We start from the raw sequence: 16,832 nt of genomic DNA, 5'->3' as shown, positions 1-16,832 counted from the left end.
ATAAATAAGACCCACATTTTCCCATCAGCTCAGGCCGTACTCCGGCCTGTCTGTATGATGTAATTTGCGTCTAAGGGACGCTGCTATATGTGGAAGAGCGCGGCTCCGCCCCTCCCTCTTCCCGGACTCCCTGTGAGTTCCCCTGGTGATTATGCACTATATGAACCCCTGGCTTTCGCCCTTGGGTCTTTGGTGTCAGATCCCAGCACGCACGGCGTTTTACATTGGGTCCCCTAGCGTAAGATACTTACGCAGTACGAAAGACCTCTCGTAAGAGAACGTACTCGGTTACTAACGTAACCTCGGTTCTCTCTAGAAGAGGGAACGAGTACTGCGTATCTTGCCGTGCATGCACACGCTCTGGTTAGCTTCGGCGATGAAAAAACAGATATCAGCTGCCTGCGAGCTGGATTTATAGGCCTAAGCCACGCTAGGCCTCGCTCGATAGGCTGCTGCAGTTGCCGCAGAACAGCCAATAGGCACACGAGCCGTCTTGCCTATGTCTGTATGCTGCCGCAACGCGTTTTACAATAATACAAAATTAAGGATAATTTTTTGGCTTCAATATCTTGCGGAAAAGGGATTTTCCCCTAGCGTAAGATACTTACGCAGTACTCGTTCCCTCTTCTAGAGAGAACCGAGGTTACGTCAGTAACCGAGTACGTTTTCGCATGTTATTGCAATAAATGTGTATATTCCTGCCTCTGCTGATGCTGCAGCGGCTTGTGAGCTCCTTCACACTACAGTGTCACAGCTGCAAACATCGCACCCCCATTCCCTTCTTCTCATCTCAGATGATTTTTAATCATGTCTTATTGTCCTCAACACATTATGTTACATGCCACACTAGGGATAATAAGACCCTGGATTTACTGTATGCAATTGTGAAGGATGCCTATAGTTCCTCCCCCCTCCCCCAGCTTGGTCGCTCAGATCATAATCTTCAACAACAACCTCCTATGACAAGGTCAGTGAGGAAATGGACTAAGGAGATCATTGAGGAGCTGACAGACTGTTTTGAGACTACTGACTGGAAGGTACTGTGTGAAGCACCTGACACTGCATTACGGACTACATAAACATTTGTGTGGAGAACACTGTGCCCACCAAGACAGTGACAATAATAAACCTTGGGTGACCCCTGAATTGAAAGCCTTGCTTAAAGGGATACTCCACTTTTTTCAGAAATAGGCTCATTTTACAACTCCCCCAGAGTTAAACAGTTGAGTTTTACCGTTTTAGAATCCATTCAGCCGAACTCCGGGTCTGACGGTACCACTTTTAGCATAGCTTAGCATAGATCATTGATTCTGACGAGTCCAGTAGCATTTCTTTCAAAATGACCAAAGAGTTTCAATATTTTTCCTATTTAAAACTTGACTCTTCTGTAGTTAAACCGTGTACTAAGATCGACGGAAAATGAAAAGTTGCGATTTTCTAAGCCTATATGGCTAGGAACTACTCTCATTCCTGCGTAATAATCAAGAAACTGTGCGGCCGTACCATGAGTCCAGCAGGCGTAATGATATGACGCAGCACCTGGAAATAGGTCTAATAGGTTAGACAAACTTAGTCCCGGTCACGTTGGAAGTTACCGAGCTGGGGACTATTTTCAGGCGCTGCGTCATATCATTACGCCTCGTATGACATATCAGACATTTTGAATTTCTATCATATTTTCAAATACTGGGTGCATTTAATATTTCAACTAGACAAATATTGACAATTTGTATACATGATTTATGTATGTATTTACTTAATTATTTAATGCATGTGGCTCATAAACTGTGGTCTAGCTCATGGGTGGGCGGCGCCCTAGCACCCTCTATTGGCCAGCCGGCCCTGGCAGGAGGGATCCTGAACTTGGATGTCATGGAGGAGGAGTGGGCAAATAAACTGAATCTATTTTTTAACATCACGGTTCATGAATTCACAGACTCTTTGTTGATTTGTCGCCCACCTACACACACACAACACAGACTCTTTGTTGGTTGTTGTGTGTGTGTAGGTGGGCGTGGTCTGATCAGCGGCGCCAACTGCAGCTGATCACCTATGCCTATTTATACTCACAGGTTCGTCTTGTCTTTGTCAGATTGTTGTTAGATGTTCCCGGTTTGTTTGTCTCCTGCCTGTCCTCATTTCTACTGTGTTTTCATCTGTATCCAGTATTCCTGTTCTCTGCACTCTGCCTGCTTCCACGGAGGTTCTGTTCTTCGGGTCCCCGAGTCCTGGCAGCCAACACATTTATATTCCATCATCCCTTACCATCGCGTCTGACTGGGTTGTCCATCAGCGTCCCTGCGCTACCAAGGGCGATTGTTCCTGGATTCTTGCTTTTGAATTCTCATTACTTCATCATCAACTATATTTCAATAAACTGAGTTTTACTTGCATTTGAATCCACTGTTTATTGACCATGACAGAACAAACTGACCAACACATGGATTCAGCAAGTACACCTGAGCTGGGTGAGTTCCTGGCACGAAGCTTAGCTCGGATGGATCAGCAGAAGGAGAACCTGCCCGTTACGGGACGAGCTGTACAAGCCTTGGTAGCGCAGGTGTCCGAGCTCACCCAACAGCTTCAACATCTAGCTAGTCTCACTGCGCCCATCCCACCGCCAGCTCCCCCCACTTTTCCAGCTTCCAGCCGCCAACCGGAACCATGCCTACCGACTCATGAGCCCTATTCTGGTGAGCCGAACTTTTGCAGAGCGTTTCTAACCAAATGCTCAATGTTTTTCTCTCTCCAGCCACAAACCTTCAGCACTGAGCAGTCGCAGGTGGCCTTTGTGCTTACGCTACTGTTGGGGCGTGCGGCTCTGTGGGGAACGGCGGTGTGGGAGAATCAACATCTGTGCTGTTCCTCATTCCAGGTACTATCGGAGGAGATGAGGAGAGTCTTTGATCGGGCGGTCGCAGGACGAGAAGCGGCTCGACAACTCGCGGATCTTCACCAGAGTAACTGTTCCGTGTCTGATTACTCGATCAAGTTCCACACCCTTGCGGCCGAGTGCCACTGGAATGAGGACGCGCAGTGGGACATGTTCCTGCAAGGGTTGGCTGACCGTATCCAGAGGGAGATATTTACTTTGGACCTTCCCAGAAGCCAAGATGGTTTGATTGAGCTGGCGCTACGTGTGGATTCTCGCCTTCATCACCTGGAGCAAGCACGACCTTGGTCCCCAGGAGTTTCGAAAGCCTTCCAACCAGTGGCAGCGATACGGTCAGCTCCGTCTTAGATCACAAACCCATGCAGGTGGGTAGAGCTCGGCTTACCCGGGAGGAGAGAGAGAGAGACGGAGATCTAAAGGACTATGCCTCTACTGCATCGGAGCTGGACATTTCCTGAACACCTGTCCCGTAAAAAAGACCGGGCCCGGCAGTAAGTATGAGGGTACTGTCGGGCGGGATCTCCATGGATAAGACCTCATCTTCAACTCTCCTCCTGGTAAGACTGCTATGGGCAACCCGGTCCCATCATTGCCAAGCACTACAGGACTCGGGGGCTGAAGGTAATTTTATGGACTTGGCCTTGGCCCGCAAACTCCAGATACCCATCACGTCACTCAAGAACAAGATTTCTGTCAACGCACTTAACGGTCAAAATCTCCCCGACATAACTCTCACCACCGACCTCCATACACTTATAACATCAGGCAATCACACTGGACAGCTCTCATTTCTTCTTCTGGACTCTCCCCTGGTTCCCATTGTCCTCGGTCACCCCTGGCTGGTACATCATAGTCCAAGGGTTGACTGGGGCCACAATTCCGTCTCATCTTGGACCACTCAATGTTATGTGTCTTGTCTAGTGTCTGCTTGTTCGTCTGTGTCTGGTTCTGTTTTGCAGAAGGAGTCTGGGAATTTGTCAAACGTGCCCGCAGAGTACCTCGACCTGAAGGAAGTGTTCAGTAAGTCTTGTGCTGCTTCTCTTCCTCCGCATCGTCCCTATGACTGTGCTATAGATTTACTCCCAGGTAAGTCTCCGCCTAAGGGCAAGCTTTATTCGCTTTCTGTTCCAGAAAGGGAGGCCATGGAGAAATACATTTCTGATTCTCTAGCCTCTGGGTTCATCCGTCCTTCTTCTTCTCCAGTGGGGGCGGGGTTCTTTTTTGTGGGGAAGAAGGATGGCTCTCTGCAACTGTGTATTGATTACCGAGGGTTGAACAACATCACGGTGAAGAATACTTATCCTTTGCCGTTGATGTCTTCAGCCTTCAAGCGGTTGCAGGGAGCCTCTATCTTCACAAAACTGGACTTACGTAATGCCTATCATTTGGTTCGGATCAGAAAGGGGCAGAGGTGGAAGTAACGAATTACAACTACTCACGTTACTGTAATTAAGTCGTTTTTTTTGGGTACTTGTACTTTTTTGAGTATATTTTTAAATCTGTAATTTTACTTGTACTCAAGTACATATTAAGCTAAGTAATCTACTTCGCTACTTGTAAAATCACATTTCGTTACTGAGTACAATTTGAATTGATATTCAAATCTTTGACCGGCATTTCGGTAGCCAATAAAAATATTCGATCGTAAACGGACCAATAAAACCCCTGATATTTGGACTGAATTAAAGCCGCCGCAGTCGCAGCAGGTTTTGAAGAGATGATCATAGGTGAAGGAGACGAGGAGCTCAGAGTGATTAATGGCTGGACTGAAAGTTTGGAGAAACAGCAAACTACATAGAAGTATTGTCAAAATATCTATACTGTTTTTTGATACATATCAATACCGAAACATCTGTCAATACTCATTTTCTGCAGTATAGGCCTACACTGATACGATACCAGCTGCGCGTTCTCATTCTCTCATCTCAACGACAGCGAGTTTGACACACCCGCCTCCTCTCAGTGCGGGATTGCAGGTAGGCCCATTACGCATAATTTTTATTAATACCTGCAAGTTTCTATGGCATATTTTAATGTCAAATGTCACGAGTGCAATATTATAACGCGAGGGCACATTCATGTAATCGCAGAAAACTGGACGCGAGCTCTCAAATATACGAATGAACTGGACTCGGATATTGTGTGCGCGCTCTCGGACTGTGTCATATCATGTGCAATCGCTAATCTCTCCAAGTGGTTCTCACTGCAGACTCAAATGACGTCCAGCTCCAATCTCTCCATGCTCTTGAATTAAACGTTGTCAAAAGTTATGAAAAATCTAGTCTTTTTTGCAAATTAAATTCAGTTTGAAATCCAGCTTCCTTGTGCTGTGTGTGAGCTATTGCAACAGTTAACGTTACCCTATTGTAAAGACAAATACACTGAGTGAGTAAATATTTAAGTTAGATTATTGTAATGGTTATAGATCAATGTTTAAATATGTAAACAAAAGCCTAAATTAAAATCTCACCGTATAAAGTGGACGTGTCTCTTCAGAAGACTTGAATTAAACTTTTCCATTGAATAGATTACTGTTACAATTAGTGTTGTGCTTTTCGATGCTTGAAAATAATGATTGCCTTGACAAAATGGATGGACAAAATGTAGATATTAAAATATTTAGTATGTGGTAGTTTTCCTGATGGTATTAAAAATTATAGGCTAGGCCTACTGAATATTGACATATTTCAAGGTGTCATAGAAATTCCAGTATCATGACCACTAATTAATGTCCTTCGACAATAAGGTAAAAATGTGTTAAAAGTAGCTATTTTCTACATAAATCTATGATTTGGTTGAATATTTATTGGTAATACATTAACTATCGCCAGCTAAAAAGTAACTAGTACTCTGAGTAGTTTTTGAGAAGAGTAATTTGTACTTTTACTTAAGTACTTTTTTGACACCAGTACTTTTACTTGTAATTGAGTATTATTTCAGCAATGTAACGGTACTTGTACTTGAGTACAAATTTTCAGTACTCTTTCCACCTCTGGAAAGGGGGATGAATGGGAAACTGCGTTTAACACCCCCAGGGGCCATTTTGAATATTTGGTTATGCCATTCGGGCTGTCCAACTTCCCAGCGGTTTTCCAGGCACTCGTCAATGACGTGCTGAGAGATATGCTAGACCAGTTCATATATGTCTACCTGGATGACATTTTGTTTTTTTCTTCTTCTCTCCAGGAACACGTTCAGCACGTCAGACGAGTGCTTCAGAGGTTGTTAGAGAATGGGCTTTTTGTCAAGGCGGAGAAATGCGGGAGTACATATGGATCCTGACAAGGTTAAGGCTGTGATAGATTGGAAACTCCAGATTCCCGTAAGGCCCTACAGAGGTTTCTGGGGTTTGCCAATTTCTATCGGCTATTCATTCGCAACTTCAGCCAACTAGCCGCTCCTCTGACTGCCTTGACCTCCCCCAGAACGACGTTCAGGTGGTCCGATACAGCTGAAGCTGTATTCGCCAAACTAAAGAGCCGCTTTGTTTCGGCCCCCATCTTGATCGCCCCTGATCCGTCACGTCAGTTCGTGGTGGAGGTCGTTGCGTCAGAGGTGGGGGTAGGTGCAGTTCTCTCCCAACGCTCTTCCACAGACGACAAGATGCACCCTTGCACGTTTTTGTCCCACTGTCTATCACCTGCTGAACATAACTATGACATTGGAAACAGGGAGTTGTTAGCAGTCAAGTTAGTGTTGAAAGAGTGGCATCATTGGTTAGAAGGGTCGGGGGTACCTTTTATCGTTTGGACCGATCACAAGAACCTGGAATATATTAGATCTGCCAAAAGACTCAACTCCAGGCAAGCTCGGTGGGCACTTTTTTACGGCCGTTTTGATTTTTCCCTCTTGTACCGCCTGGGTTCCAAAAACATCAAACTCGATTCATTATCTCGTATTTTTGATCAATCCGAACGCCCGTCTACTCCCGAGTACATTTTACCTGAGACACTAGTTATCTCCACACTCACATGGGAGGTTGAATCGAAGGTCAAGACGGCCTTAGAAGGGGTAACGCCTCCGCCCGGTTGTCCACCGAGTCAATTGTTTGTGCCGGAGGAGTTATGGTCCGACGTTATTCGATGGGGTCATTGTTCCAACATGGCTTGTCATCCAGGAGTAAACCACACCAGTCTTTTGGTAAAGCAACGAATCTGGTGGCCATTAATGGCTTGTGACATTCGCAGTTTTGTCTTGGCTTGCTCGGTTTGTGCCACTGGTAAGACGTCTAATCGACCCCCAGATGGGTTACTCCAACCGCTGTCTGTCCCTTCGAGACCCTGGTCCCACATAGTGCTAGATTTTATCACCGCCCTCCCACCCTCTCAAGGCAAGACGGTCGTTTTGACCGTAGTGGACCGGTTCTCAAAGGTGGCTCTTTTCATTCCCTTGCCCAAATTACCCTCTGCCAAGGAGACAGCGGTGACTGTCGTAGATCACGTCTTTCGCTTACATGGCCTCCCGATGGACGTAGTCGTCACGGTTCACTGTCACGGTTCATGAATTCACTGACTCTTTCTCGCTATGTGTTGTTGTGTGTGTGTAGGTGGGCGTGGTCGCTGATCAGTACCGCTGATCAGCGGCGCCAGCTGCAGCCTATTTATACTCACAGGTTTGTCTTGTCTTTGTCAGATCGTTGTTGGATGTTCCTGTGTTTGTCTCCTGCCTGTCCTCGTTTCTACTGTGTTTGCATCTGTATCCAATATTCCTGTTCTCTGCACTCTGCCTGCTTCCACAGAGGTTCTGTTCTTCAGGTCCCCGAGTCCTGGCAGTCAACGCATCTATATTCCATCATCCTTTACCATCGCGTCTGACTGGGTTGTCCATCAGCATCCCTGTGCTACCAAGGGCGATTGTTCCTGGACTCTTGCTTTTGAACTCTCATTACTTCAACTATATTTCAATAAACTGAGTTTTACTTGCATTTGAATCCACTGTTTATTGACCATGACAGATTCTCGCCATCAACAGCTCATCAGAACTTAGAACAGTCTGTATCTCTGCCATGTCATTTCTCCCTGCCAACTTCATCCTCCTTTATAGCACCCATGGCATCATCTGTGCCACCCTCATATGTCTACACCTCTCCATTCCACTGTGAAGTCGGGAGAACTATATATGCCTCACCTACCCTCCATCAGCCTGCCTCCTCATTATCCACCCTCACCTCTTCTACGAGCCTCTGTATAACTAAGGATCAGGTAAGAAGAGAACTAAGGAGAATCAAGGTGAAAAAAGCTACAGGGCCAGACGGTATTGGCTCCAGACTGCTCAGGGACTGTGCAGACCAGCTTTGTCAGGTGGTTCTGTACATTATTAACAGGAGCCTTTGTCTGGAGAAAGTTCCTGTTCTATGGAAAACTTCCTGTATGTTTCCCGTACCGAAGATTGCATAACCGAGGGAGCCTAACCACTTCAGACCTGTGGTGTTAACTTCTCACTTGATGAAAATCATGGAGAGGCCGATATTGAACCAACTACGACCCCTGGTGAGCCTGAAGATAGACCCCCTGCAGTTTGCATTCAAACCAGGCATTAGGGTGGACGATGCTGTCATCTACTTGCTGCACAGATCCCTCTTGCACCTCAAGGAGCCCAGAGGCACTGTGAGGTGCATGTTCTTTGACTTTTCCAGTGCCTTTAATACAATACAACCGTCACTGCTGAAAGGGAAGTTGGAGGGGGCGGGGGTCGACAGTCAGCTGACTGCGTGGACCATTGACTACCTCACAAACAGACCACAGTACGTGAGGCTTCATGGCTGCTCCCCTGACTCTTGTAGGCCTTCACAACTTTGTGGTACCGACGTACCACATCGTCAATTGTGCGAGCTGCAAAGAAAACAAGAAAAACAGAATTATAAGCAATTTACTTTAAACTGACTAGAATAGAACTGAAATGATATATTAAATAGCATTGCTTACTCCCACCCAATTGTCATAGGCAGCATTGCAAATGATCACAGTACAGACAAGAATCAAGTCTGTGTCATATAAACTGCCAGCCAAACAACTTTCTTATCTACATGCATTGAAAAAATATATTTATTCAATGTTGTTTAATATACGTAAACCTATTTATTAATTGTTATCCACATGAGAGTTTCTCCTCATGAAAGACTGTGGATCTGTGGAATGTGGAACTGTGATAAGATGATTGACAGGGCAGTTTAAACGGTGACAGGATGCACATAACTAAGCAACAGAGCTGTCTGTTAAAGATGATGAAGTATTATGTCCCAAAGCTGGATACTATGCCTCTCATACATACTCAAATGTATGTACTTTTTCCTCACAAAAGGAGTATACTTTTAGGGTGTAGTATATGAAGGCGAATTGAGATGTAGTATTGAATTGGGTGTGTTCAATGGGGACATGTGAAATGTACAGTGTTGGGGGCTACAAAAACAGGGTTTGGGAACCACTGCAGGTAAGAACAGCAGGATTCTATCAATAGTAAAACAAAGAAAAAAAAAATGTATTAGGGATGGAGCTAAACTCTACAGGCCCACCAAAGTCAGATTTGAAGAACACTGTTATCCAGTATGTGCACTCTACTGTGAACTGCCCTGTCTGCTGGCTAATCTATTGCAGGCTATCCCATTATTTCTGAAGAAAAACAAGAAACATGTGAGGTAAGCCCAACAACATTCTAGCAAATTGCATAGTTATAAAACATTCTTAGAATAACAATCATGACTCTTTTACACATTTGTATTTAATCATTGTATCTTGTTATTGATGTATGATGTAATTGAAATAGTCTTATGTATTCATTTACTAAATATAATAAGACGTTGGCAAGCCTAGGAAGGTGTGCCAAGGGATAAACATTTCAAATGATAAGTGTCCCTAATAGTAGTTATTCCTGTTAGAAAAAAAAAAGGTAACACTATGGCCCTTAATTGCAAAATGGTTGCCAAACACAACAGTACCTCTCGCCATTGCCAGAGGATGACAGTGCTCCTTTTTACTCTTCTTGCGGGATTTCTTCATTTTGGAGAACAAAGAGGATGAAAGTGAGGAGCTTGAGGTGGATTTGAAGGTGGAGCTGGAGGTGGAGCTTGAGCTGGAGCTGGAGGTGGAGGTGGAGCTGGAATCATCTGAATCACGGGATTTGTACTTTTTTGACTTCCCTGCCCCCCCACCCAAAAAAAAAAAAAAACATCACATTATAAAAATGTACTTTTTGTGTGAACTGGTTTTCATTTGTATTCAAGTGCCTTCAGTTCACACTATAAATAAGCCTCAACTGCCAGTAATTTTTTTTTTTTTTACTGTGGATGTATTTTAAGCTTTGGCATCTGCTATCTCCTGACAAAGAACTAAAGCTTGAAAAGAAATGGGTAATCTTTGCAAAAATGACTTATTTTAAAATCAGCCCCATCCTGTTGTCGCAAAGCAGTTCTACATTTCATTCCGCTAACATCTTAACAGACCTCACCCAGCCATAGTCACCAACCTGTTCTTGCCCTCATTTTTTTCTTCAAAATGTCAATTTCCTCATGCATTTTCTTAATTTTTTCCCGCAGTCTTTTATTTTTCTTCAGCAACTTCAGGTAGCTGGTTTTATCTGCAATCAACAAAATATTTAATGTAGAGTTAAGGCATATTTATGAAGCACTTAGATTTCCACTTTAACCAAAGCGCTAAATAAGATTTCAATAAGAGATAAAACAAAATGTAACAAATAAATAAACAAATGTTATTTAACAATACCATTTTAACATAAGATAAAAAAGCATGATGTTTAAAATAATCTACTAAATTAAAATCAGTGACATTGTCTGATAATAAAAATGAACTTGAAACATCAATGTTAATAAAATAAGCAATGTATGCTTATTAAGTATGCTTAATAAGTGTGGTCCCGTTTCTGTGTACCAGTTAAAAATCTAAGGCAAATATCTATATTTCAAAATTTCAATTGAGGAATGCTTACATTCTCAGAATCAAGACCGAATACAATGATTAAACTCTTACCACTGGCCAGAACCATCTCATCACACTGTACACTCTCCTCGCTGGACACATTATCTTCATCTAGCATGATCTGGTCTTCTCCATGCTTCTCTACTTCTTCAGCAACTTGTAGATCTTCTGTCACATTTTTGGGGCTCTCTACAGTCTCTTCATCCATACTTTTTTTCATTTTCTTTTTCCCTCTTTTGCTGGCCATGGTGGACCTGGGTCAGAATAAATAGTGATAAACCACATCATTAAAACTTTTTTGGCTATGATATTTAATATTAAAATCGGTGAATGTACTTTATTTTTATTAAAAGTAAGTATATGTATATCTATCAAGATAGAGAGAAAGAGATAGATATACATAGATAGAGATACATAGACAATATATATATATATATATATATATATATATAGGCTATATAGAGAGAGAGAGAGAGAGAGAGAGAGAGAGAGAAAGAGAGAAAGAGAGGGATACATAGATAAGATAGAGAGAGAGAGAGAGAGAGAGAGAGAGAGAGAGTCTGACCATAGACTGTAGTGGTTATCTGACATTGCCTATTGTAAAGTTTATAGTAAAGCAGTCAAATGAGACGGTGCAATCAACAATCCTATACATAATTTAATACATCTCACATCAATATATTATCTAAATATGTATATAGCAACAAAAACACTTATACCATACCTACAGTATCTTCTCGACTCGTACTCGTTTTGCAGGCGTCTCCAGACGATTCCTTTTTTTAAACAATAGAGAACGTTATTGGGTCACGTGGTAATGCGGTTGACGTACAGAAACCGCGCACGCGCAGGTTGGCGGCTAGGCGCGGCAGCGCGGGATTTCAAATATGGTGTCTGTACCATTGCCACAGCACAAACAAAATGACAAGATAAAGCTTATTAAATGGATGCAGCGAAATAAATTATTGGCCAAAAAAATGAGATGTGGACACTGCAGAAGAAAAATGAAGTTCGTGAAAGACAACAGAAAAGATGGATATACCTGGTGAGTGGTTTGGAAAAAAGGAGTCATTTATTTATTTTTTATTTACTGATCACTTTACTACCATTCATCTTTTTCTTTCTTTAAAAAAAAAAAAAAACAGGGTGTGCTATCGCAAACAGAACCACACCCAAAGGAAGAAAAAATCAATCCGGACTGGATCAATTTTTTCAGGATCTCATAAAGACCTTCATCAATGGTTTATGTTTATTTACAGGTATTTCACACAATTTTATATATATATATATATATATATATATATATATATATATTTATATATATATATATATATATATATATATATATATATATATATATATATATATATATATATATCATTAAACTCCACAACATGCTTTCTTAGAAGTTAAGTAGCCATCAGACATGTTATAGGATTTCCGTGGCTCTGTTTGACCAGATTTAAGGCCATATAAAGAGGGTAAAATAGCTTAATTATTATAGCAAAATTCTTAATTATAATATTAAGTGTTATTAATTTTTCCTGCTGATGGAAAAACAGAGAAATGTCGATACATGTGATTTCAAAGTCAAAATGCTGCGATGTTGCACATTGTACTGGCTTGTGGAATTGTGTTTTTAATATTATTGTAATATGTTATATGGTTGTAAAAGGGCATATTTTATGTCCCTCGATCATGGTCATAAAAAAAATTTGGTAAAAAAAACCCCCAAAAAAACAAGAATAAAAAGAAGTAAAACTGTAGCAACAGTAGTAAAGCATAAACATGTCAAAATAAGAGTCCCAGTGAATTTATGGCTTGTTTATGATTATGCTTGCAGGTTTTTTTTGTTGTTGTTGTTGTTGTTTTTTACTGGATATTCTTTTGGTTATACAACAAGCTGTTTCTGTGGCTTCTCCCTGAGCCACCCCATTACAGGAAGGAAAGACAAATAGCATTATCTAACAAATTCAATTATATACAGTAGGTATACTAGTATCAACAAAATAATCTATTTGTTGTGTTTCTTTAAACACAATTTTATACTAGGAAACTAACATGTCATAAACCTCTAATTAGTATGTATTGATGTGTTAGTACACAAACCAAGTTTATTATGTACAAATAGAATAAAACATGTCTTGAGTTACTTGCATTAACCCTGTTCTGCAGTTGAATGTGTGCCCCAACCATAGGCCCCAATCTGAAAGAATCTGATATATATTATTTATTTCCTTATATACATTAATATACATTTATTAACTTATATAAGTTTGTTCTGTATGAACATGTAGTATTTATTTGTGCAGGCTTAAAAACACTGATTTTCTTGCTCAAATTCATGTTGGAACATTTTTAAAAAAATCTAATCGTTTTTTTTTTTTTGTTTTTTTTTGCAAGCATGACAAATATCTATAAATATATAACATGCCTCATAATTTAGGTTATTTAAAGGTACCATTGGCCTTTTTCATTCATTTTATTATTGTTAATTTAAATATAAAATTAAAATAAAAATGTTTAACTGCTGTGTAAATGCATGTATGCCACATCTGGGCAGCATTAAACAATTTGCCACTACAGATGCAATTTTAAGTAATTTTTTTTATATAAAAGATGGGACAGATACATTATATAATGTAAGTAAAAACAAATCCCCCTAATGATCATTTTCATTGGGAAAATGTCACAAACTTTAATTTCTGACATTGGTAAGGTTTTACGTTTTGTAAATACTAACTTTGTTGTTTTATAGGTTTGCTCAAGGATTGAGATTACGCCAGATTGACATGATGGAAGATGGAGTGGCATCCAGTTCAACAACACTCTCAAAAATGAACAAAAAGCTCAGAAAGGTAAGCTTAAGTGTTAGTTTTGATTTGATTAGTTTTGGATTCTGTTCTGTTATAATGTAAATTCCCATTTTGTTAAATACAACTCTGGTGTGCATCCTGGGATTGTTGAAAAAATTGTAAACAAATCAAGTTTAGAGTACATATGAAGAGTTCAGATGCAAAAACCTGTTAATGCCATCTGAAATTTTCATCTAGAATGATAATTTTTATCAAGCTCGTATATTTAGTTTCAATAATTTCACTTAAATGGCAATTAATAGGTAATTTTCATTGCCATTTAAGTGAAATTACTGAACTTAAATATACAAGCTTCATAAAAATGATCATTCTAGGAGGAAATTTCAGATGGCATTTAGAGGCTTTTGCATCTGAACTCTTCATATGCTTGAAACTAAATCTGGTGTAATAGTTTGCTTTTTATGCTTTCTAACAATGGTTTTTAATTAAAAGGTGTGCACAAATGCATTGAGAAGGATGAAAAGAAAGCACCAATTCAAAATTGGAGGGCGATCGAGACATCGTTTCGTTGTAATTGATGAGTCAAAATTCACTCATAAAAGAAAGGTAAAAAAAAAAAAAAAAAATCAGCTCAAATCTAGTTAGTAATTAGTAATTACTAGTAATTTAGCATAGCAGAACTGCATTTGGTTAAGATTTTATGTGCAAACTTTTAAGATGTATTGTGTATTTGTGTATACATAACTGAAATTATGTATTTCTTATAGTATAACCGTGGACGGTATGGTGGTACTTGGGCAAGACATGGATGGGTGTTTGGTCTGTTAGAAGTACACCACAGTAGCCGAAGACCTGTTCTTAAGCTGGTCCCTTCACGAGCACGCACAACTCTGATCCCAATCATTAAACGGCATGTTAGAAGCGGTTCAACAATCTACAGTGATTCCTGGCGGGCATATGTACAGTCCCTCACTAAAGAAGGATATCATCACTATCCGGTAAACCACAAGAATAACTTTGTGGATCCACAGACTGGCAGCCACACTCAACACATTGAGAGATACTGGCAAACAATTAAAGGACAAGTGTGGAGATTAAGGGGGAACCGTACTGAGAAAATGCTAAAGAGCCACTTGAAGTTTATTGAATGGACATATTGGCTAGGAAAGAAAACCAAGAAAGGCATCTTTGGAAGGCTCATTCACGACATAAGTCAAAAATACAGAGTGTGAGTCCATTAGTTTTGACTTTTGTCCACTGACCTCAGTGGACTTTCAAGAATACACTTTAGAGTGTAAATTTCATTTATAAAATATGTATTCTCATTAATGTTTGTGAAACATTGTACATTTTAGCAGTTAATTATATGTTGTATTTGAAGGGGGAAAATAAATTTACAATTTGACTTGTCATTTTGATAATGTCACCTTTTGTGTGCAGGCAGGTGGATGGAAAGGGTAACACCACATCAATTCAACTCTACACTATTGAGTTAAAATACAGTATTCAGTCATTGTAATGTAGTTGGGAAGCTACTGCTTGTATTCATGCTGTGAACTAGTGAGTTTACCCAAACTAAGGTACATATGGACAAGGTAAGATAGAAATTAAGTACACTTAAGTACAGTCTTGATACACTTTATTTTACGTAGCTTATACCTGTGTAATATTATGTAGTTGCAATGTAATAAAGAAGCTAATGCATGTATTTAAGCTGTGAACTAGTGAGTTAATTCAAACTAAGGTACATATGGATAAGGTATGTAGATACACATGAAGTCCACTTAAGTACAGTCTTGATACACTTTATTTTACGTAGCTTATACCTGTGTAATATTATGTAATTGCAATGTAATTAAGAAGCTAATGCATGTATTTAAGCCCTGAACTAGTGAGTTAATTCAAACTAAGGTACATATGGATCAGGTATGTAAATACAAATTAAGTACACTTAAGTACAGTCTTGATACACTTTATTTTACGTAGCTTATACCTTTGTAATTTTATGTAATTGCAATGTAATTAGGAAGCTAATGCATGTATTTAAGCCCTGAACTAGTGAGTTAATTCAAACTAAGGTACATATGGATAAGGTATGTAAATACAAATTAAGTACACTTAAGTACAGTCTTGATACACTTTATTTTACGTAGCTTATACCTTTGTAATTTTATGTAATTGCAATGTAATTAGGAAGCTAATGCATGTATTTAAGCTGTGAACTAGTGAGTTAATTCAAACTAAGGTACATATGAATAGGTATGTAGATACACATGAAGTCCACTTAAGTACAGTCTTGATACACTTTATTTTACGTTGCTTATACCTGTGTAATATTATGTAATTGCAATGTAATAAGGAAGCTAATGCATGTATTTAAGCTGTGAACTAGTGAGTTAAATCAAACTAAGGTACATATGGATAAGGTATGTAGATACACATGAAGTCCACTTAAGTACAGTCTTGATACACTTTATTTTACGTAGCTTATACCTGTGTAATTTCCTGTAATTGCAATGTAATTAGGAAGCTAATGCATGTATTTAAGCTGTGAACTAGTGAGTTAATTCAAACTAAGGTACATGTGTGGTACTAAGTACTTTCTTACATAATTACAATGTACCAAGTTTGTAACATGTATGTAACAGACTCGGCTTGTTACATATGTGTAACAGTAACTGCCTATTACATGTGTGTAATTACAATCTGTAAGTACAGGCTGTACCATAACTTAGTTACATGTTAATTACATTTTGGTACATGTAATTACAATGTTTATTACTAAGTAATTAACTAAGTAATTACTCTGTATCAAGGACACCGTAAAATAAAGTGTTACCATTTATGGTAATTAAACATTTTTTTCATTTATATAAATGATATATTTGTTATAATGTTTTTTTTTTTTTTGTCTCCCTACATAATTTATCTTCGGAATACATAGTTGCAATATGTTTTTTGTCTTAATAAGCAGTGGGCCGAGTCCGTCTATCTCGTAGTTGATAGTTACCCAGCAGCTGTCTGGCTCATTTTTCTTAATTTGGCTGTATGAATAATTCACAAAAAGATTACCGATTGTTTCCAACGCCAATTGTTGCACATCAGGGGCGTCACTAGGCCCTTTTTAGGGGGGCTTCAGCCTAAACTTCTGCCCAGCCCCCCTAAAAAATATTTGATTAATACATTTTTGAT

General features: G+C 39.8%; 1 protein-coding gene and 1 long non-coding RNA gene across 3 annotated transcripts; one reads left to right on the top strand and one right to left on the bottom strand.

The window, feature by feature from the left end:
* Positions 1 to 9,674: 9,674 nt before the first annotated feature.
* On the bottom strand, positions 9,675 to 12,065 carry LOC309475529 (uncharacterized protein). Of its 2 annotated transcripts, XM_082138374.1 has the most exons (4): positions 11,549 to 12,065; positions 10,876 to 11,078; positions 10,355 to 10,465; positions 9,675 to 10,028 (listed from the first exon to the last, which is right to left on the bottom strand). In XM_082138374.1, exons 2-4 carry the CDS (start codon positions 11,069 to 11,071, stop codon positions 9,745 to 9,747), a joined length of 591 nt encoding a protein of 196 aa, XP_081994500.1. In that variant the 5' UTR covers positions 11,072 to 11,078; positions 11,549 to 12,065; the 3' UTR covers positions 9,675 to 9,744. The 2 variants fall into 2 exon arrangements, with proteins under 2 accessions (XP_081994500.1, XP_081994499.1); XM_082138373.1 differs by lacking the exon at positions 11,549 to 12,065 and having other exon boundaries at positions 10,876 to 11,219.
* A 1,297-nt stretch (positions 12,066 to 13,362) lies between these two features.
* Positions 13,363 to 15,090, top strand: LOC309475552. Its single transcript, XR_014197718.1, has 3 exons — positions 13,363 to 13,682; positions 14,133 to 14,246; positions 14,408 to 15,090. It is a non-coding gene; the product is annotated as an uncharacterized lncRNA (long non-coding RNA).
* Positions 15,091 to 16,832: the final 1,742 nt, after the last annotated feature.

Source organism: Leuciscus leuciscus, assembly GCF_965113295.1.
Source record: "Leuciscus leuciscus genome assembly, chromosome: 15".
NCBI classification, from domain to species: Eukaryota; Metazoa; Chordata; class Actinopteri; order Cypriniformes; family Leuciscidae; genus Leuciscus; species Leuciscus leuciscus.
This window is presented reverse-complemented; position numbering and strand designations above follow the sequence as displayed.